Source organism: Nicrophorus vespilloides, unplaced genomic scaffold (assembly GCF_001412225.1).
Source record: "Nicrophorus vespilloides isolate i.1.1-1 unplaced genomic scaffold, Nicve_v1.0, whole genome shotgun sequence".
Lineage (NCBI taxonomy): Eukaryota > Metazoa > Arthropoda > Insecta > Coleoptera > Silphidae > Nicrophorus > Nicrophorus vespilloides.
This window is the reverse complement of record NW_017098031.1, coordinates 21,729-45,389: the sequence shown is the minus strand read 5'-3', so window position 1 is coordinate 45,389 and position 23,661 is coordinate 21,729. Positions and strand designations below refer to the sequence as shown.

Sequence of the window (23,661 nt, the reverse complement as noted above, 5' to 3'; positions counted from 1 at the left end):
CTGTTGGTTTTATTTGCGTTTTTACCTGAAAATCTGGTGATTCTGGGATCAAAAATCCTTCGCGCAACCATTGAATGGTGGGCTTGGGTTTTCCGGAAACGGTGGTCTTGAATTGAGCCGGGCTTCCTTCCGGGACTGTCACGTCCTTCATTTTGGTCAGTGATGGAAGTACGTCTTGGCTGTCGGGGGCTAAAACTCTTAGGTTGGCCTGGGATGTTACGGTGCCAGCGGGATTCGTGGCGACGCATTTGTAGACTCCTTCGTCTTCAGGGAAAGCTTCGCTGATCTTCAAAGTGCAGACATCACCGTCCTTGACCATTTGGAAGTACTTCGACGGTTTGATGACTTTATCACCCTTCTGCCATTTGATTTGGGCAGTCGGTTTGCCGCTGATCTTGCATTTGAATGCAACGGATTGTCCTTCGCGAATGGTTTGATCCTTCAATGGTTCGATGACGGATGGGGCTTTTTCGGCACCTGGAGTCGTCGGTTTCGCTGGTTTGGCTGGAGTCGCCGGTGCTTGCACGACGCATTCAGCTTCGCAGCGGGCTTCTCCGGCGTTGTTGATGGCCACACACTCGTATTTACCGGAATCTTCGGGAACGACCTCGATGATCAACAGAGTGTAGACTTCGTCCTCTTCGAGTGTCTTGTAGCGGATGTCCGGTACGATTTTCTTTCCGTTCTTTAGCCAGTAAACGTCTATGGGTTTTGTGCCGTTGATTCTCGCATCGAAACGAACCAATTGTCCGGTGGTAGCTGTAGCACTTTGAGCGGTGCTCACGAAACTCGGTGGGACGACACCTCCTCTTCCTGTCCTCCTCCTCTCTTGCACAACCAAATTGGCGCTGCATTTAGCAGTTCCTCCGCGGTTCTCGGCGACGACGCTGAACACGCCCGAGTCTTCCATGAAGACCTGGCGCATCTGCAAGATGGATTTGGTGCTGAAGGTGTAGACTTTGAGATCCGGAGAGCTGGTGATCGGGAAGTCTTCCCTGTACCAGGTGACCTTTGGCAATGGATCGCCGTCGAATTCCACCTCGAATTTGGCGGAATCATTCTCAAACGCTCTGCACGGTTGAATCTTCTTAGTGAAGAATGGTGGATTGGCAGGCAAGACTTGGCCTTGCACCAGACGTTCCTGCGTCTTAGCTTTGTGCTCGACATCTGTGGTTTCGGTGGAAGTGATGTTGCGGGTGATTTCAAGGTCGCCCTTGGTTTCCTTCTGAGTTTGCTTCTGCTTGGTAACGTGGATCTCGCGGCCATGCACGCCGGATTCAGTTGGATCAGGTGGATACGCTCCCGACTTGGAGTCCACCTCGTGGATGGTCTGGTGCTGCTGCTTTCCCTTTTGCGTCTTCCTTAGATGGACTTGCTCTTGTTCCTCGGTCATTTGCCCCCTCGGTAAATGAGGGATTGGACCCAAAACTCTGTCTTCCGGTTGTTGTTCCCTGCATAACAGCAATATAAAAATTGTTAAAACGCACATAAACATATAATTAACGAATGCACTTACAAGTTTTCTTGATATTTCTGTGCCATCCCTCTTGCCACGCTGCTGTTGACCACCTTCTCGCCGGGAATGGCAAACTGGTGGCTCGTTTCCCTGAGCTTGATCTCTTTAGTCAGTTGCTCGTTCTCGAGCTCCTGCAGCTTGTTGTAGTACTCTTCGCCCTTCTTGGATTTGGCCAGCTGCTGCCACTCGGTCTCTGAGCCCTTGAACACTTTAGGTTGCACGTTGATGCCGCTCAACGAGTGGCCACTTTCCTTGAGGGATTCATTTCGTTCATCGAAAAATTTCTCGAGTTCGGTTTCTTGACGCTCTTTCTGGTAACTCGACAACTCTAAATCGTACCACGCTAGACACACGTACACACAAACATTATTTTTCAACAACGGACATTTTAGTTAGTGCAAAAAAAAAGGTACATCAAAAAATGATCAAATAAAAGAAAAAGAAGAGACGCTACACAATACGATACACAATACATAACATGCAAAACAGGTAAATCATACCTGACCCATGAAACCTCTTGATGAAATGCTCCTAAGCTTCTTATGGTTTATTTTTTTTATTTTTTTTAGATGATGGAAGGATAGGTTGGTTTATATTTGTGAACGAGGATTGTTTCTATATATATTTGGCGTGTTAGGCTTATATATCTTTTGCATTGTGTAAAGTATTATGAATATATCTGAGAGTGTGGTGTTATCAAGTGGGAAGGAGTAACTCACGTCTTGGAGAATTCTTGAGGACGCCGCGGTAGTCGTCGTGTCTTGGTATTACTTTAAGTTCGGTTTCGGCAATGGCCTCTCCCACGGAGCTCCTGGCGATGACCTCCACTTTGCCGGTGTCGTATTGGCGGGTCTTCGGGATGTCCATGTGGTACATACCGTCATAGGTCAGACGATATCTGGAGCCGTTGACCACGGTATGTCCGTTTACCAACCACATAACCCTTGGTCTTGGATGACCCGTAACGCGGCAGCAGAACCTAGCCCATTCTCCCTCCTCGACGATGCAAGGTTCTGGTTTCGATACGAATATCGGCGCTGATTTTGGTTTAGATTCCTCCTCTGCTTCTTCGGGAGCACTGCACAAAATTAATTTCAATAATTATTATCTATCAATATATATAAATGTTTACGTACATCTGCCAAGCAGCTTCCATCTCTCTGATTTTCTCAATACTCTTCATGCCCTTTGGTAACTGCGAATCGTAGATGATGCCCGGTTTTCCAGCAGTCTTTATGATAGCCCTAGTTTCATCCATGCCATACAAATTAGTAGCCCTGCAGAGGTATTCTCCGCTGTCCTCTGGGTAAACCCATCCAAAGTTCATTGCCACATAACCGAAGTCGTAGATGGGAGTGAATCGATTTTCTGTAACACAAATTATATTTATAAATATTTTTGTACATAAATTATATTGTCATAAGATTTAAACTTACTATGTGGCAACGGTTTTCCATTGAAGAACCATTCGACCTTCATATTTGGATCGCCAACAGGTGCGAGTTGGCACTCGAATTTGCTTGTCTGCATTTCAACCAAGCTCGTCTGATCCAAGATTTGGGTGACGAACCTCGGAGGTTGTTTCTTGTCGACGTCGTACAGATCATCCTCGGTCAAATGGATTTCAGAAGTGTACTTCTTGATGGCCGCTTCCATCTGCATCAAAGTTTCGGATTTCTTCATGCCCTTTGGCACTTGGTTTTGCAATATGATGTTGGGGAGTTTCTTGCACGAAATGTTGGCCTTGGTGAAGTCTTCGCCATAATCGTTGTAAGCGCGACAGACGTATTCACCGGAATCCTCTGAGTAGACGCAAAGGATGTCCAAAGAAACGAAGCCCATGTCGTAGACAGTCCTGTAACGATGACCAGAAGGCAGCAATTTGCCGTTCCTGTACCATTCGATCTTGAGTCTGGGGTCTTCCTTGGGTTCGACGCGACATTCGAAGCGTACAGTCTCCGATTCATCGACGGTTGCAGATTCGATGTGAGTGATGAACTTGGGTGGTCCCATCGGAGCATCCTCTTTTGGTGCTTCGGAGACTGGACCGCGTTCCAATTCCTTCAACTTCTCGGCGCTCATGCCGGACGGAAGTTGCGATTCGAAATCGATGTTGCGCTTGGATTTAGTTGTTACGGTGGCCTTGGTGGTGGCGGATCCCCACTTATTAGAGGCTCTGCAGATGTACTCACCAGCGTCACGATTATAAGAATAATCGATGTCCATGGCGATGAAACCGAAGTCGTTCAATTGGTGAACGCGAGAGCCGGTGGCGAATGGTCGGCCGTTATGGAACCAATCGATTCTCATCGTTGGATCATTGACTGGCTCGACGCGGCAATCGAAGTGGATTGGACCACCTTCCATAACATCAACGTTATCCTTGATGTCGACGGTGAACCTGGGTGGATCTGGTTTCTCTTCTTCGCTCATGATCTCGTCGCGCTTGTAAAGTTGCTCCTCCAATTTTTGGATGCTCTCGGTGCCAGAGCGGAAGTTTGATGGAAGTTGAGGTTCCATGATGATTCCTTGTCTTCCGCGTACTTGCAACTTGCACGAAACGGTGGCTTCACCGTGCCTATTGGTCGCCTTGCAAGTATACAAACCGGAGTCTCTTTGGTAGACTCCGGCGACTTCGAGGATGACGAAACCGAAGTCGTTGATAGTCTTGATCCTGGAGCCGGCCCAAAGAGCTTTACCATTGTGGAACCATTCCACTCTCATACTAGCATCGTTTACAGGGGTCAACCTGCACTCGAAGTGGGCCAAAGAGTTCTCTGACAAAGTCAAATCTGATGGAGTTGTGATGAATTCAGGTGGTTTGCCGGTATCATCATCAGGTGTCATCTGGCTTGGGGCCACACCCAAACCTTCGAGTTCGGCGATTTTATCGATGGTACCTTCCATGCCCTTCGGCAATTGGGATTCGAGGATGATGCTCCTCTTGCCTTGAACCTTCATCGAGGCTGTGGTGACGGCTTCGCCGTATTCGTTGAATGCTCTGCACGAGTACTCGCCGGAATCTTCTGGGTATACTGGAGAGATTTCCAAGATGACAAAACCAAAGTCGCAGAAAGTGCGGAACCTTGAACCGGTCCTCAGAGGTTTTCCGTTCCAGAACCATTCCACCTTCAGTTTGGGATCGTCGGTGGGTGTAAGGCGTGCCTCATAATGGGCGTTCTCTCCTTCGCGGAGATTGTCGATGTTGGACAAAGGAACGGTGAAGACGGGAGCCTTTCCGCGCTCCTCAGTTACCTTCTCGTCTCTGATGCGGACCATCGAATCTTCCAATGTTTGGATTTTCTCCAAACCGCCTTCCATGCCCTGTACAGATTACATATATTATTAATATTTCTATGAGAAGACAGTTAATAATAGTAAACTTACCCGCGGTAGTTGCGAGTCCAAGATTAGATTAGCCTTCGACACGCACTTCAGCGTTGCTTTGGTGGAATCCTCTCCATATTTGTTGTAAGCCCTGCACTCGTACAAGCCGGAATTCTCTTCGTAACAGTAGAGAATATCCAGGATGACAATTCCGAAATCGTGGAACGTGCGATACCTGTGTCCGTGCGGCAGTTTCTTGCCGTTGTAGTACCATTCGACTACAAGATCTGGGTCGGTAACTGGTGTTAAGCGAGCTTCAAAGTGAGCGCTTTGTCCCTCAACCAATTTGGTCACATCAACGATCTGTGTGATAAACTTTGGTGGCTCAGTAACAACAGTAGCAGAAACTTGGGATTGTTGTCCTTGATAGCTTTCGAGTTCTCGGATCTTCGCCAAAGAATCGGGTTGCAAACTCTCGGTAAACACTCCGCTTCTTCCGTAGGCATTGATCGAAGCCTTGGTGTAATCTTCGCCGTACAAATTGCTGGCTTTGCAGACGTATTCACCTGAATCGTGATTTTCGGTGTAGGAAATATCCATAACGACAAAGCCAAAGTCGGAGACGGTCTTGATCCTGGAAGATTGCAAAAGCGGTTGTCCATTGTGGAACCATTCGACTTTGAGTTTTGGATCGTTGACTGGGATGAGATTGCACTCGAAGTGAGCTGGTTGTCCGTCCTTGAGTCCAACGATATCCTTGATTTGAGTGGTGAATTTGGGTGGTTGTCCCTTTGACTTGTCGACGCATTCAAGCTTAACGCTTTGTTCGGCCTTACCCCATGCATTTGTAGCAATGCAAGTGTAAGTGCCGGAATCCTCAATCTTGGTACCAAGAACCTCAAGAACGACCATGCCGAAAGCGTGGACGGTCCTGAACCTGTGACTGGCATCGATGGTCTTGCTGTTGTAGAACCATTCGACTTTCATGGTTTGATCGCCGATCGGTGTAAGTCCGGCTTCGAAATGAGCGATTTCTCCTTCACTGAGATTGGTGAGTTCGGTGAATTCCGATGTGAAAATAGGAGCGTGACCTTCGTCGGACTCTGGGAGTCTTCCCTCTGGTCTGTTGAGGGCATCTTCCAAGTCTTGGATCTTTTCTAAACCTTCTTGTCCTTTAGGATGTTGGGTGCGCTCGATCAAACCGGCCTTTGTTGTGCAGTAAATCGTGGTCGAGGTGAAAGCCTCGCCAGATTTGTTCCATGCCTTGCAGGTGTAAATGCCTTGATCGCGTTCGTAAACGTCGGTTAAGTCCAGAGTGACGAAGCCAAAGTCGCTGGTCAGCTTGAATCTGGATGCATGATCCAGCGATTTTCCATTGAAGAACCACTCGATCTTCAGGTTGGGATCCTCCTTTGGCTCGACGGTGGCTTCAAGGTGTAACGGTTTTCCTTCGCTTATTTTGAATTCAGCGTTAAGTGGAATGGTCCAAACTGGTTTGGCGAATTCCTTCTCTGGTCCTGACGCTTGACGTTGCAGCTTACCGGCAACAGCGTCCTCGACTTCTTGCACCTTGTCCAAACCGGCCTTGCCTTGAGGATGCTGGGTGTTTCTGTAGATGTTCTCCTTGCTTGTGCAGCGCAGAGTTCCGGATGTAGTGGCTGAACCCTTGCTGTTGATGGCCTTGCAAGTGTAAACGCCGGAATCCTCTTCATAAGAATGATTGATGTCCAGAGCAACGTAGCCAAAGTCGTAGGTGGACTTATATCTGGCTCCACTTGGTAATGGTTTGCCGTTAACGTACCATTCGATCTTCATGGTCGGATCTTTCGATGGTTCGACGTGGCATTCGAAGTGAACATTTTCGCTTTCAGTGCACTCGACGTTGTTCAAGTGGGTGATAAAGATTGGTGTTTCATAGGTCGGTTCTGGACGGTCGGCGGTTCCTTCTTTAGGAACTTCGAGTGCTTCCAGTTTTGGAATAGCTTCCGGATGCAAGGATTGTCCAAGCAACCAGTGCTTGTCTTCAATCTTCAACGTGCACGTTGAGACGGCTTCGCCGATTAGATTGGTTGCTTTGCAGGTGTAAATAGCAGAATCGTCGGCCCTCAAACCGTTGATGGAAAGGGTCACTAAGCCAAAGTCGAAAGTGCTACGCAATCTGGTACCGGTTGTCAAGGTGATACCGTTCTTGAACCATTCAACCCTCAAGTTGGGGTCAGCCCTTGGTTCGACTTGAGCTTCCAAGTAGACGTGTTGACCTTCGGTTAACTTATCGAAGCTCTGAAGATGAGTGGTAAATACTGGTGCTTGCTGTGGATGGGTGTCCACGAACATCTCCGGCACTTTGTTCATCTCGGCTTCCTTCAGTTGGATCTTCTGCCACGCGTCAGGTTGCAAAGGTTCGCCGGCGATGTTGGAACGCTGCTTCACCTTCATCGAGATCGAGGAGACGGCTTCTCCGGACTTATTGATTGCCTTGCACATGTAAACTCCGGAATCCTCGCGGATGGTAGACATGATGTCGAGTGTGACGAAACCAAAGTCGTGCGTAACGCGGAATCTGGAGCCCAATTTAAGCTCGACGCCGTTCACGTACCATTCGAAACGCATGTTGGGATCTCCAACTGGTACAACCCTAGCCTCAAAGTGGGCATGTTGGCCTTCCCACAGCTCGGATGGACCTGTGAGCAGTTGGGTGAAGATTGGCTTCTCGAAGGCCCTTTCGGGTTCATCGGGACGGCGGGCGTGCGGCTGCTCCAATTGCTGAATCTTGCGCATACCTTCAGGATGTTGAGTATCCAATTGGATGCTGGCTTTGGCTATAAAATATAAACAACAATTAGTAAACGATCTTCCAATGCACTAAAATTTAATTAAACTTACTTCTAATTTTCATAGAGGCAGTCGTGACAGCTTCTCCAAGAGGATTGGACGCTCTGCACATGTAAACGCCCTCATCTTCGTCGCGTACGTGCGAGATGTCGAGGGATACGTAACCGAAGTCGTGCATTTTGGTGATTCTTGAGCTGTCTTCCAATGGTTTCTCGTTGCGGAACCATTCTACCTTCAGGGTTGGATCGCCGACTGGAATCAGGCGGCATTCGAAGTGAGCCGTTTGGGCTTCTTGGATGTAATCGATGTTCTGCAATGGTTGAGTGAAAACGGGACGTTGTCTTGTAGCTGGTTCGTCCACTTCTGGTCTCTTGTGTGGAGTTTGTTCCTCCAATTGACGGATTTTGTCCAATCCCTCTGGACGTTGCGAATCCAGGATAATGTTGCTCTTAGCAATGACGCGGAAGTTGAGTGAAGACGTGCACTGGCCAAGGTTGTTGATGGCCTTGACGGAGTATTCTCCAGCATCTTCGGGGACGACGTGGCCGATATCAAGAGCCACGTAGCCAAAGTCGAAGGTGATATGGAAGCGAGCGGCACTTGGAAGTGGCTTTCCATTGTGGTAGAACTCAATGCGCAGATTTGGATCGTGGATGGGTTCGATTTGCGCTTCAAAGTGAGCGGTTTGACCCTCGTACAATTCGGTCGTTCCACGCAATTCTGTGACGAATCTGGGTGGGAACGGTACCGGTTCTTCGACTTCCAAACGGGCTGGATGGCCTTGAGCCTCGAGTTCCCTGATCTTCTCCAAACCCTCCGGATGGTGGGTATCGAGCAGGATGCTTCTGCGTCCTCCGACGCGAATGGTGCAAGTATTGACAGCTTCACCGACCAAGTTGGTTGCTTTGCACATGTAGGTGCCGCTATCCTCCGGATAGGCGTAGAGGATATCAAGGGCGACGTAGCCAAAGTCATGGGTGGTCCTGAATCTGTGACCGGTCTTCAATTTAACACCGTTCACGAACCATTCGATCTTCAAGTTGGCGTCGTTGATTGGCTCGACGCGGCATTCTAAGTGAGCGTGCTCTCCTTCCTTCAAATTCTCCAAGCTGACAAGTGGAGTCAGGAAGACTGGTCTTTGAGCCTGAGGTTCGACTTCCTCGCGTCTCGGCCTTTCGTAGTTCTCCAAATCCCTGATCTTCTTTAAACGCTGTTCGTCCATGGTATCCAATTCTAAACCGGACTTGGCGACAACGGAAACCGAAGAAGTGGTAACAGCTTCTCCGGCGGCGTTTCTGGCTCTACACATGTAGGTGCCGGAATCTTCAGCGTAAGCGTAGAGGATATCAAGAGCGACGTATCCAAAGTCATAGGTTGTCTTGAAACGATGGCCTGTTTGGATTGGTCTTCCATTGCAGAACCATTCCACCTTCATGGTTGGATCGTTAACTGGAGTCAAAGTGGCTTCCAGATGAGCGCTGCGGCCTTCGGCCAAACGCTCAATGTTCTTCAATCCTCTACCGAATTGGGGCTTCTCTAAGGTGATAGCATCTTCTTGGCTCGTCTTCTTGTAGCGAGAATCATCTTCCAAGTATTGGATCTTCTGCAATGCTCCTTCGTGCTGAGTTTCACGAATGATGGATGATTTGGCTAAAAATAATATTTGAAATTAGTACAATGTTTTAAATAATTTAATTTGTAATATTTACATTTGACGGTAGTGACGACCGAAGAAACGGCATGTCCCAAGCGATTGGTAGCTCTGCACGTGTATTCGCCGGAATCTTCGGCGTAAACACTGAGAACGTCCAAACTGGCGAAACCGAAATCATAGGCTGTACGGAAACGATGTCCAGTGGTCAATGGTTTTCCGTTGTGGAACCATTCGACCTTCAGGTTGGAGTCTGGGTATGGCTCGATGCGGCACTCATAGTGTGCGCTTTGACCTTCGATGAGTTCGGTGGGGCCATTCAATTGGGTAGTGAATCTTGGCGCTTGAGTTACGGCAATCTCCTCCTCCTCTCTGCGTTGGTATTTGGAGGAATCCTCGAGTTGCCTGAGCTTTTGCAAGGCACCTTCGTGTTGAGTTTCCATATCCAAGGAAGCCTTAGATTGTACAACCATGGTGGCAGTTGTTACGGCTTCACCCAATTCATTGATAGCCCTGCAAGTGTAGGTGCCGGAATCCTCTGGGTTAACGTACTTCATGTTCAGAGCGACATAACCGAAGTCGTGCATCGTGGAGATGCGGTTGGAAGCTTGGATTTGAACTCCATTCCTGAGCCATTCCACCCTGAGATTGGTGTCACCGACTGGGATCAATCTAGCCTCGAAGTGTGCGGCTTGGTTTTCAGCTACACGCAGATCTTTGATGGGCAAAGTAAAGACCGGAGCTTGGGTGATGGTTTCTTCTTGCACGCTGCTCTTGCTGTATCTGGTGGAATCGTCTAATTGTCTGAGACGCTCCAATGCTCCTTCGTGCACTGTCTCCGAGTAAATAGATTTCTTCGATTGAACTACGCATACGGCCGAAGTCATGGCTTCGCCGACAGCGTTGATGGCTCTGCAGGTGTAAGTTCCGGAATCCTCTGGGTAACAGTAGAGGATGTCCAGGGCGACAAAACCGAAATTGTTGGTTTCAGAGAACCTGGAGCCGGATTTAACCGGTTGATTGTTGTGGAACCATTCGACCTTCATGGTCGCATCGGACACCGGAATCAGACGACATTCAAAGTGAGCCCTTTGTCCTTCCTTGATTTCAACATTCTTCAAAGAGGTGGTGAAAGTTGGGGCCTGAGTTGTCGTCTCCTCAATTTGTTCGGAGCGCTGGTATCTGGAGCGATCCTCCAGGTGTTGGATCTGTTGCAAACCTTGTTGGTTCTGGGTTTGCGTAACGATTTGCTTGGTACCGCGGCACGAGAGTGTGCAAGAAGTCTCGTCAACTCCTACCAAGTTGACGGCGCGGCAGGTATAGGTGCCAGAATCTTCGGCGATTAAATCGACGATGTCGAGGGCAACGTAACCGAAATCGTGGATGGGACGGAACCTATGTCCGATGGTGATTGGACGACCGTTCTTGAACCATTCAACCTTCAAGTTGGAATCGGTGACTGGCTCGATCTTGCATTCAAAGTGGCAATGCTGTCCTTCGAGCATTCCATCGACGCTCTTCGGTTTGGTGATGAATTTCGGCTTGATGTTGATAATTTCGTCCATATATTCCGTGCGCTTGTAGCGGGACGAATCTTCCAGATATTGAATCTTCTCCAATCCGGATGGATGTTGAGATTCCAACATCAGATCCTTCTTGGCGATTACTTTGACGGAGCAAGAAGTAACAGCTTCGCCGAGTTGGTTTCTGGCTTGGCAAGTGTATACGCCAGAGTCTACTGGGTAAACGCTCAACAAATCCAAAGCGACGTAATCGAAGTCGTAGGCTGGACGGAATCTATGTCCAACCTTAATAGGACGTCCGTTGCAGAACCAATCGACCTTCATCGTTGGGTCTCCTACTGGTTGCAATCTGCATTCCATATGAACGTTGGTACCTTCGACAGTCTCGATATTATGCAATGGTCTGGTGAATTGCGGTGCTTGGAAGACGGTGACCTCTTCGGTGACCTGCTTACGGCTGCGGTCTTCGAGCATTTGGATCTGCTCCAAAGATTGTTCGTGCTGGGTTTCAGTGATGATGTCGGATCTACCGACGACGCGGACACAGGCGGAGGTGTGAGCAGAGCCCAAGTGGTTGGTGGCTCTTACAGTGTACTCTCCGGAATCGGAAGCGTTGGCTTGGACAATGTCCAAAGCAACGAAACCGAAATCGTTGTAGGTTCTGAATCTTGAACCAACGGTGATGGACTTTCCGTTGCAGAACCATTCAACTCTCATGGTTGGGTCTCCCATCGGTTCCAGACGGCACTCCAGATGGATGTTGCGGCCTTCAGTTACCGGTCTTGGGTCGGACAATGGCTGTACGAAGATGGGCTTGGATTTTGAAATCTCTTCGATTTGATATTGAGGTTCAATAAATTTGGACTCTTCAAGATGTTGAGTTTTTTCATAGGCACCACGGTGCATGCTTCTGGTATCGATGCTGGAGCGGGCTGCAATTTAATATTATCAATTAGATTTCTATTATAAAATTATATATTATCAAACATACTCTCAACGACCATGCTGGCGGACAATTGGGCTTCGCCAAGTGCGTTTCTGGCGACTACGGTGTAAGTGCCCGCGTCTTCTTCGCGGACGCTCATGATGTCTAGGGATACGTATCCAAAATCGTGGTAAGTTTGAATGCGGTTAGCACTTTGGATGGGCTTTCCGTTAAAGTACCATTCGATTTTCATAGAGAGATCGCTCTGCGGTTCAACTCTGGCTTCAAAGTGGGCGCGTTGTCCGTCGACGATCTTGTTGGTACCCTTGAGTGGACCCATGAATCTGGGCTTCTGGGTGACGGTAATCTCTTCCTTGTCGCTACGCTGGTAACGGCTGGAATCTTCCAGGTATTGGATCTTCTCCAAACCACCTGGATGCTGCGAATCGACGAGAATATCTTTCTTGCTGATGACACTTAGTTGGGCTTTGGTGTGAGCCTCGCCCATGGCGTTGTAGGCGCGGCAAGTGTAATTGCCTACATCGCGTACGGTCACATCCTTGATGGTGAGGGCGACGTAACCGAAGTTGAAGAAGCTCGTGATTCTGGAGCTGGCTTCGACGGGGCGTCCGTCTTTCAACCATTCAACGCGGAGAGTTGAATCTCCGACTGGTTCCAAACGGGCTTCGAAGTGGGCGAACCCGCCCTCGCGGACGCCCTGCTGGTCTTTGATCGGCGTTTTGAATTCGGGCGCTTGCATGCATTCCGGTGTTTCCTGCACGTACTTTTGGTGCTGGTGCTGTTGGTAGGCTTCGAGTTCTTCGACCTTTTCGATGTACCTCTGCTGTTCTGGAATACCCAGGTCTCCGGTGACTGTTGAACGCGAGAGCACGCGGATGGTTGAGGTGCTGATAGCTTCTCCGAGATGATTAACGGCACGGACCGTGTACGATCCTGCATCTTCGGCACGTAGGTGCATAATGTTTAGGGAGACGTAACCGAAGTTGAAGATCGCCGTAATCCGTGAGCTGGCTGTAATGGGTCTGCCATCTTTGTACCACTCCACTTTCATAGTTGGATCACTGACAGGGGTGAGCTGCGCTTCGAAGTGGGCGTTGCGGCCCTCCTGCAGATCACCTAAATCTTGGAGTGGACGGATGAAGTGAGGTTTTTGCGCGGACTTTTCTTCGAGACTGTCCTGCCTCTGGTATCTGGAGTAATCCTCGAGTTGCTGGATGTACTGTAAGCTATCAGGATGTTGGCTGGTGCGTTCGATTGCTTGTTTAGATTGAATGCTGAGAGTGGCACGGGATTCGCAGGTGCCGGTTGCAGTGGTCACGCGGCAAACGTATTCTCCACTGTCGTGCATGATGATGCTCAGCAGATCCAAAGCGATGTATCCGAAACGGAACACATAAGTCGCACGGGAACCTTGAACGTTAAGATATAGTTAAATATGGAAGAGTGGTGTACATGCATATTATATCTTACTGGCAGCAAGAGGTTTTCCATTGAGGAACCATTCGACGCGCATGGTGGGATCGCCGACGGGTTCGATGCGTGCCTCGAAGTGCACCTTGCCACCTTCCACTTGAATTGCATCCCTCAAGGGAATAATGAATTGAGGAGGTGGGTAAACGCGGTCCTCCTCAGATGCCGGGGCGAAGGGACGGGAAGGCTCGACGTGGCGAAGGTAGATAACTTCAGGGCCTGGAGCGGGTCTGCAATAAGAAAAGAAAAAGATGTTGATGAATATGAATCCAAATTTCTTGTTATATTTATGAATGACTTACTCAGGTTCGATGACTTTGGTGGGTCTTGGCAGATGGAGGCGCCTGGGCTCGGGCGTCGGTCCTTGTGGTGTTTCGACGAAGAGACGAGCCCTCGTTGCGGTGGAGCCGGCTACATTTTGCGCTGTGCATTGGTACCATGCAGCATCCGACGCCTTGGCTCGCGGAATATCTAAAGTGGAGGCTCCACCGTCGATGGCGATGCGAACATCGGGGCTGTTCGCAAGTGGAACGCCGTCCTTCTGCCAGGAGATGCGGGGGATGGGAGTGCCCACGGCCCGGGCGTTAAGGACCACGGGTTCTCCCTCCTTGACGTTGACGGTAGTGAAGCGTTCGACGAACTTTGGGGCGACGACCTGCTCCTTCTCGATCACATTCAGATTGCATTGGAAGGAGATTTCGCCTGTCTTGTTGCGGGCGACGCAGGTCACGACGCCAGAGTCGTTGCGTCCGACATTGGTGATCATGAGTGCATGATTTCCGGACTCGTTCACCAGGATCTTGTGGGTGTGATCGTCCGTGACCTGGCGACCGTTGATGAACCAGGTCACCTCGGGATACGGACGACCTGTGACCCTGCAGTCGAAACGGGTCATCTTACCCTCGGTCACGTCGCGATCTCCGCAGACGCGCACGAAATTCGGGGCGAGCGTTTTCGTTGAATCGGTTTGGTCGACTTCCTCGACGTGTTGCGACTTAAAGGTGGATTCGTGGATCAAACCCTCCTGCGTAGTGACCGGTTCGATGGCCAAATATGCAGACGACACGACGCATCCTTGAGGATTCTCGGCCAACAGAGTGTAGTGGCCGGAATCTTGGGCTTGCGCCTGCTTCACGCGAAGGGTTGCTTGGTTGTTCGAGAACGTCGTTTCGTACTTTTGAGTTTCGGTGATTCTCTGGCCGTTCTTGAACCAGGAAAGGCGCGGCCTTGGATTGGCGGAGACCTTTGCGGAGAACACAGCATCGGAGCCCTCAAGCAACTTGGAGTTGCGAGGTTTCTGGGAGATTTGCGGCGGTGCTGGTGGCCCTAAAGATCTCTCGACAACCGTCGACATTTGCACGTCCTTTTCGCTAGATGTGCGGCGCGTTATGGACTCCCTGTAGGAGACCTCGCGCAAGATTCTGTACTCGAACGTGTCGATCTTGAACTCTTCGACCATGTGACCGTTCGAGTAGGAGGACGACGATGTTGTCGACTGCTGAACGGTCTTGTGGAAACCCTGTTGTTGTTGCATTGGTGGCATCTGCATTCCTTCTGGTGAGATGTATACGGAGCAGATGGCTTCTCCGTATTGGTTTCTAGCTGTGCAGACGTATTCTCCCTCATCTCCTGGTCCGATCTGGTTGATCTGCAGGGTGATCTCTCCGGTCTGGCTGTTGTAGGACAACCGGAATTTGTTGGACTCGACGAGCGGAGCTCCCTTGCGGGTCCAGGTCACGGTGGGCTGGGGTTTTCCGGTGACGCGTCCATCGAAGCACGCGTTTCCACCTTGCGCGAAGCGCGCATTGCTGAAGATCTTCTCGAAGACGGGCGGTGCCGCATTCGGTCCGAACCCGGTGATCTGCTGTTGAACTCCTCCAGTCTGCTGGATCTGTCCACCGTGCACTGCAAAATCATTCGAAACAAAAAAAAGACCATCCATTTAGCATAACATAACATCATTCTTCCTAAAAATCATCATCAACAACAACAAAGGATTCGCACGTAGGTGGTATTCTTCGCCAATCCAATCTTTCGCTCAACGTCCAAGCGCAAGCAAAGCAAAAGCAAGCCAGAGCCAGTCTATTTTTATCGACTAGCTATCCTGTTTCAGGCGTCCATTTTTGGAGCAACTATCTTTGCTCTGGCCAATGGGCGTCCGCTTCGACTCGAACAAGCGAGAGCGGCGTCGCGACGCACCGCAAAAGAAAAAGACCCTTATGTAAAATTACTTTCGACCAATTATCTCTAAATACGTGAATACACCTTCTATGACTAATTTGCCAAAAGTGGACCGGAAATATTATAGCCATAATTTTGTAAAAAAATTAAAAGTAATCTTAAAGAAAATATTAATTTCACATCAACAATCGGTACCCAAAATATGCGAAGAAACAATTTGCCAAAATAAAAATAACCCACCGGATGTTCAGAATGAAAATAACTAATAATATTTAAAAATAGAAATCTGATAATTTCTCAAATTAAATTGAAATCAACCAATCATTTCATTTATTTTCACTTACGAAAATTATAAGGTCTTTGGATAATAATCAAAATGTTGATTATAGAAAAAATACTTGCACTTTTTCTTCTATACTAATACATTACGCCTAATGTTATTTTTAAACTTAGTAAACCTTCATAAACAACTATTAGCTATAACGTTATTATTAACTGAAGCAAATTTAGAGCATTGAGTCATATAAATCTAAACCATATATTTTTGAATACTCATTCACAGATCCTTAAAAATTATGATTACATATCAATCACATCATCAATAAAAGTATTGAATTGACTTTGCATTCTAACAAATAGTTTATTTTTTTTGTCAGAAAGTGAATCATTGTCATCACATGCAAGTCCAAATCTATATAGAATTAATCATTGCAATAGTCGTCGATTATTATTAGAGATGGAAAGTTACCCTTGGTAAATTTAAATCAATGAATAGTCCATTAAATAATGCCGAGTAGAAGAGGAGAGGGATGCGAGAAATGCCGGTTCGTGTCCAAGCGCTTCTGGGATCCGAGCCAAAAACGCCCAAAATATCTTCGCGTATTCCTGTTTTATTTTACTCATTTCTTTTTATTATTCTTTTCATCACACCAACACTTTCTGCACTCGATCCATTTTATCGTACACCAAGTTTCAACTTCTCAAAAATTTATGACAACATTCTATAACCAAATTTTAAAGCATTAATTTAGAATGAAAAAAAAAAACATTTTGGCTTGGTGCACAAATTCAGTACAATCTATAGATCTAAATTATATAAACATTTACTGATCATTCTTCAGGTGCTTGTTATTCTTTAATTTTAATTATGTTGATTTCCACATATATTTAATTGTTATTTAGTTATCTAATTAGTTTTAAGACAGTAATTACTTAAACTTGATTTTCAAAAGAAAAAAAAAGTAATGTGGAGGTACAAATTTAGAGATGTTTTTTGTTTGTTTTTTTCTTTCTTCCCTCTTTCGACGCTGGAGAGTTTATATTTAGACGTGGCACAGATTCTTCCAAAATCTGTGTTCTTTATATTCGCGTCCAACGATAACCACGCTCTCAGCATGAAACTTCTTGCAATAAGTTACAAATCTGGACGCGAACATATTTACACACCCAATTCATTTAAAAAAAAAAAACATTCTTCACGTTGATTTAACTAAGTGCAAACGAATGTTCAGAATGAGCAAATCTCTTTACTTATATATAAACTAATTCAGAATTAAGTAACTAAAATTGTTTAATTTTAAATTATTGTAGTAAATAAATTAATTCTGTTTATTCGTGAACACGTAATAATATTTGCACTGTAATTCTCGTGTCTGGCAATGGATTTATGCTTACTTAAAAATATCGTAATTTCGAACGATTACAGATTTGGCAAAGAAATGGGTTATTTCGAATAACTATTTTTTTTTAATTTTATAGTTTAGTTAATCTATGTTTATTAATAAGCAAATCTATCATAAATGTTAACAGTAATTGGAAATAACTATAGTTTTATAGTGTATTATACTACATATTTGTTTTATTAATAATAGAGTAACTTTTAACTAACTATTGGAAATAAACTAAAAATGTATGAAAAAATTAATTAATATAATGATTGCTTAAGTTTTATGAACTTTGAACTATAACAAAAAAGTTTTGAAATGTAACTAAATTTAGAAGTTTAGTTCTTATAATAATTTGTCGCGTCCAACAATAATATTGTTATTGAACTTCATTTTTTGGGAAATCTTCTCGGCGTTCTTACTACATCCGCTGTCAACCTTGCACGTTATTTAATAAACACAATGACAAAGGGCTCTATTTTTATCTTGGCAGAAAAAAATAGCGTAAAGTCTGACTAATAAACGAACTAGCCGAGTCTGCCGTCAGCAAACTTACTCATAATTAATAACACTTCGTTACATAACAAAAAAAAAATGAAATTAAACGGTAAATGCAATCAGTTAGTTATTCGAGAAAACAAATCTAAAGTGGAAGTAGAAAAAAAAAACGTAAACATTGAGCAGGGCTAAAATTAGAACGTATTTGGTGTTTGAATGAAGAAGAAATCTTTGTTGGAGGTAAGAATGTTCCCACATGTGTTTTCTCCTTTCGGGGTTGATCCTACATATTTTTTTTTTCTTTACTCAATCGGAGGAGGGTTAAATTTAGATATGTGGCACAGATTCTTTTATGAATTTTATACGGGTTGTTTTTCGTTGTGATTTTTGTGTGCCAAAATAAATAACAATAAATAAATTGAAATTTTCGCTTTTTTTTTTTGATATTGTTGATATTATTTCTTACATGTTACAATTTTTGTCTTACATTTTTTAATTTAATAGACAAACAATAAAAAGAAATGCGCTTTTGTGTACAGAAAATATATAGGATTTGCGCATATTTTGCGAAAACTATTTACACTTTTTAAGAGCAGAAAAGACACATATTTTTGATGTGGTATGAATTCTGCTATGCTTTAATTGTTACCTGCAGAAATGAATTGAAATTTGCACGTTTTTTTTTTATTTAATATAGATTCTTTTGTGCTACGATTTTTCAGCAAAGAACATTTATATGTGTTAAGATTTCTTCTGTTTTTTAATTGCTTCTAGCGCAGAAAAGTGTCAACAATTTTGATGTCGTTGGCACAGTTTCTTCTGCGCTAGACGAATGTTGCTCGCTTTTAAATTAATTTTTCGAGTGCAGAAAAGAACAGTAAATACAAAAGCGATATGCACCAGATCGCAGCGGTTCTCGGATCGGTTCTCGAGCGTGAAACGCTACACTTGTACGGCAACCTATTTATACGCGACCGCACGGATTTAGATCCGAATTTTATATGGCAAGATTCGCTCGGTCTGCAGCTTCTCAAAGCATCTCCAAATCAGGGTGTGTTATTATACCATGCAGAGAAGAAAAACACAAATCCAAAATTAAGTACTACTGTTAGGAGCGAAACTTGCATAGTGAAAAGATCGAGAGAATTTGTGATAGAGAGAAGAGAATGAGAAGAGTGTTTTTTTTTTGCGCAGCGCCGCCCACCGAAGATTATTGTAACATTCTGGCATCTGATGGCGAGCGAGAAGCTATTTTGAGAAGCTTTGCTATCGGAGCATGAGGCAATGCGAAAGCTGTCTCCTATTTGATCCGTGGATTATGTAACTGGTTTTATTTTGCATGCGATGAGGGTGAAAGCTCTGATTTTCGAAATTATTGTTTGAGGGGGGGATGTTTTCTTTCTATTTTTTTTTTGGTTGTTTGCTGAGCCTAACCTGTTTGATGGCTGGTGACTTGTCTGGTAACGTGCTGTTCGGTGCGGACCCTCTGCTGGGACATTTGGCTCATCTGAGTCTGCTGACTCTGCTGAGTCATCTGACTCTGCTGCTGGGTCTGCGAAATTTGCTGCTGCTGACGATTCATATTGTCACCACAAAAATCTCACAGATCGAAATTAAGAATTAGGAGGAGAGAGAGAAAAGAAGATTGTAGGTAAAATTCGATTGCGCGAAAAATTGGGGCGTATTACAATGCACACAGGGTTTTGGAGAAAAAATAATGATTACTCAAAAAGCACAACACGGTTTTTTTTTTTCAAAAAAAAAAATTATTATTTAAAATACTAATGACTAGTCTTTTCACGACGCTTCTATTCTCTTTGTATATAAAACTCTATATTTTGTTTGATTCGTTTAACTTCACACTGCCTTCCACGGCTTTAGTTAGCAGAAGTCAAGTCATCATCCCCGAAACTAATACCAAGACGTCGGTCGTTTGCGAATTGCGAGCGAAGAATGAGCTCTCCTGCTGAGAGTGCACCAGCTGCAGGAGGAGGGATCGAAACCGACGAACGCCGACGGATGGTGGTCTATTTTTGGTACCCCACTGGTACATATGATACCGTCGCCGAAACAAAACTCACGAACCGACCGCTGCTCTCGCTCTTTGCTCCTCTTCGTATATCTCTCTCTCGCATTGACTCATACTCCCCAATTACTCAAGTTTCAAACTTCTTTCAGCATTCGTAATCATCCTCGTCAACCATCATTCCAGAACGCAACAACAAATACCAACAACAAACAACAACAATAACAACCACTAACAACAAGAACATCAGCAACGAAGACAACGGATCAAATAAATAAATACACATGTACACTCTTTTCTTCCTCTGTTCCGTCTTTATTTCTCGCATATTTCATATCCTAAACAGTTCTTTTGCCGCACACTGCACACTTTTGCGGTAGTTAGTAGTACATCCCCGAGTGGCCTCCGTTCAACTTACCGTCGTAGCTGGTGTAGCTTTGCACCGGTGAACTAGGTCTTTCGTACGGCGGCAGATCAGGTGTTACGGATCTACGACCTATGCTCATCTGCCTATAAGTACCGTACATGTGCGAAGGAACTCCTGCAGACATAGCGGACAGACAAACAGAAACACACAGTATTAATTACAACACACACACTAACACTACTACTACAACTACTACTAATTGCAAACGTACATATAGATTAATACACCACCAAAAAGAAAGCTTTCCTCTCTCATGCAGATAAACCATTGTTCTCAACACCAATATTACCACAATAAGCAGACATTAGCCTCAATATGCAAATTTTAAATTACAGAGAATACAACACTTACAGTTTCCTAGTAATTAAATCACCTTCACCTTTCTTCACTATTATTCGAATATATCTATATAAATAAATATGAATAACAAATAAAACTAATACATTGTAGTAACTATGAAATAAATTGAAACTAAAGCTGAAACTATTAGGATATTTATAATCAAATTTAACAAAACTTAGTTAACTATAGTTAATCAGTAATATGAATGCGGAAATTAAGAATTGTTACAGTAGACACTTTAAGGAATAACAATTCCATAAATTGTTGCTGTTTCGAGATTGTAGTCATTTTGCTGACAAATAAAGTGTTGAAACTTTTGATGATTCAAAAAGCATTATGTCTACGTATTTCAGTGTATTACTCAAAGGCTGCTATAGATAAATGTAAATATGAATAATCTCATGAAAACTGAAACTGGATTCTAAAATAATTTCGGAGAAACATTCTAGATCGTGTAAATAAATCTCATGGAATGTTTTTCTCATCTAGTAAAATAACGAAGGAGAGAGAGTCTGATACAAAAAAAATTGTTTGTATGTGCATGATTTACATTGGCCGAATGATAAATCAAGTCATACTCGATTTTCGGATGAGACGTGTAGCTTGGAAACTAATGAAAATAAGTGCGATCCAAAAATAGAGAGAGCAGCCAAAACCATATTACGACCAAACGTTACAAGAACAACATCATAAAATCGGAATAAAACAAAGATTATACGATAAATGTTCTATGTAAGTGTAATAAAAAAAAGGTAGAAATAGAAATTTCTATTGTTTTTTTTTGTCTTAATGGAAAACTATGCATTTCTAGCGATGAAACATTTTTATTTTTGAAATTGTATAGTTCTTGTTCTCGGCAGATTGGCATATGTGGAGCGCTGTATATTTAGAGAGAGGAGAGCCAAAGATGAGTCAGGGAAAAGAAGCGGAGTGGAGAGAGAGAGAGAAAAAGGTGAAAATTTTTAATATAATATTTATAGCGACGAATTGCATGCAGGCTCTCCTCCTGAACGGAGCCTGAAGAAGTCTGGATTGTTACAGAAAAAATTGAATTGTTGGTACAATTTTCAATTTTTTTTCTAAGAAGAAAAATATTTTCGTTCCGAGAAATCTGTTTATTTTGTGGAGGCTGTGCGTGATTCGAAAATAGTTCTGCCGTTCTAATATTGAATTCACAATTTCATTAGCCGATACGATTTCCTCTCACTACATTACAATGTGCATACGTTTCCAGTTTCCCACGTCCATTTATAGGTTCACCTCGTATTACCCCATTTCTTTCTTTCCTGCACCTCTTCTGAGATGCATTCATTAAGTAATTGCTCGTTGCGTGCATGAAGGATGAATGTTGGGGCGTTACCAGCAACACCTTGATGCACACTTTGACGGAGGTCAAATCGCCTGGGAAATGTTCAAACCTGGAAAGTTTAGAAAGCCTTTTTCACTCAAATGCAAGTGCACTTCTGCACCGTTCACCGCAATGAGTAAACTTCGTTGGTGCCATCAAAACAGGACAAATATAGAAATGAAATGTTTTGTCTAAATTTAGTGGGATAAACAACTATTGGGAGATTTAGTTTGGATTCCATCCAATATATTCGCAGTCGCGCGCAATGCGAAATAAAAAAAATAATTACACGTTCTTTTTGCATTTTGGGAATTCTTCGGTTTTACGATCGAATGCGATAGAATTCTATAGTTTATTTATGTTTACTTTTATTTGTTTAAATTTCGTGAAAAGTGTTTATACTAAGACATAAACGAAATTCTATTGAAAATTTCATCATTTTCTCTTTAACTTCAATCAATTTCATTCAAGATAATATTATGAAATAGCTAATTAATATAAATTCATTAATAAATAAAATTATTTCGCTATTTAGTAAATAATGGAAAACTTTGAAACAGGAATTCTTTACTCAATTGAAACTTCAAATAAACACAATAAAGAACGAAAAGCAGTGTCTATACATTTGATGCTGTAGCACAAAAAGTTAAAGCCATTGAATAATGTTTAAATATATATGAAAGCCAATTATTTAGGGTTTAATATGAGTATAATTACATAATGATACTAGCTGCAGTTTTTGCAAAGTTGAAAGAATGAAAAATTAATTGTAGTGGATGCAGTTTTTGCACAATTCATAGTAAAATTTGTAAGTAAAAATATATCTTAATATTTCATTACATATATCAAGATGTAATAAGGACAGTTTAATGTATGAATATGCTAAAATTATAATCTTTAATTCATTTGCAATGTCGAAAATGTGCTATAAAATTATAAAAAAGTAATGTACAATTATTTGTATAAGATATACTACTTATTTTTGTATTAATCACAGAAATATATTGAAAATCTTGACGTAAAGTTATTCATAGAATTAGATCAAAAACTAATTTCATATTTATTCTGGAAGCTCTAGAAAGATTCGGAACTCAAAAAAATCGTCATATTCAAGGTATTCCAGAGCGAGATAATTTATTCCCCTCTTCCACATCGGACGAGATACCTATTTTGCGTGCGTGTGATTCACCTTTATTCTTATTTTATTTCGAACGCACATACACACCGGTGAGGCAACACCAGATTATGCCAAAAAACCTAAATTTAACGTCACCTCACGAAAGGACGGACACATCTCAAATCAATTATATTATTTACAGACGTAAAGAAGGAAAAAAAGAAGCAATAGTTGAGCAATAGTCGAAAATAACACATTTTACGTTCGATTGATTCGCAGCTGAAATTGATGAGTGTTAACGTTTGTTTTGTCTCCCCCGATTTGGCGGAAGGATAAATAACTCGAGCCAAAGTGTAAATTATGCGTACGAGTATAAATATCATATTATATACATACATAAGCGACGAGTTACGTTATTTGCGAAAATAGAATATACACAATCATAAATTAGTTTGCTCGACTCGTTTACAAAGAACAATATAAAGTTTTTACTTACTTTTCTGTCTAAACTAGAAGATGTCTACAATAAGCGAACTAATCTAAGTAATACTCCGAAACCTAGTTTTACTGAGTTATTTATTTATTTGTACTTTTACATTGAATTAGGATTAAATTGGGATTAGGGATTAAATAGAGAGAGAGAGAGAGTGAGAGAAAGAACCCAAGTACCCAAAATAATCAATCAATAAACAACACCATTTGCGCTCAATCAGGCTTTAATAAATTAAAATAACAATCAGAATAAATAAATAGTAACAGGTAATAATCATAAATAAAAATAATCATGTATATA

General features: G+C 43.6%; 1 protein-coding gene across 6 annotated transcripts in view; it reads right to left on the bottom strand.

Moving 5' to 3' along the window:
- Window positions 1-19,513, bottom strand: part of LOC108561546 (titin-like) — a 70,475-nt gene extending 50,962 nt beyond the window's left edge. For 2 of the 6 annotated variants that reach the window (XM_017919533.1, XM_017919534.1), the window contains exons 1-12: window positions 19,043-19,511; window positions 13,568-15,170; window positions 13,266-13,495; window positions 11,841-13,205; window positions 9,385-11,781; window positions 7,727-9,325; window positions 4,904-7,662; window positions 2,953-4,840; window positions 2,653-2,884; window positions 2,236-2,594; window positions 1,517-1,859; window positions 26-1,451 (exon numbers count right to left, since the gene is read on the bottom strand). In XM_017919533.1, coding sequence (XP_017775022.1) covers window positions 26-1,451; window positions 1,517-1,859; window positions 2,236-2,594; window positions 2,653-2,884; window positions 2,953-4,840; window positions 4,904-7,662; window positions 7,727-9,325; window positions 9,385-11,781; window positions 11,841-13,205; window positions 13,266-13,495; window positions 13,568-15,170; window positions 19,043-19,190 — 14,349 coding nt within the window. In that variant the 5' untranslated portion in view covers window positions 19,191-19,511. Of the gene's footprint in view, window positions 1-25; window positions 1,452-1,516; window positions 1,860-2,235; window positions 2,595-2,652; window positions 2,885-2,952; window positions 4,841-4,903; window positions 7,663-7,726; window positions 9,326-9,384; window positions 11,782-11,840; window positions 13,206-13,265; window positions 13,496-13,567; window positions 15,171-19,042 lie in introns of all 6 variants that reach the window. The other 4 variants (XM_017919531.1, XM_017919532.1, XM_017919535.1 and 1 more) reach the window with 4 other exon arrangements.
- Window positions 19,514-23,661: the final 4,148 nt, after the last annotated feature.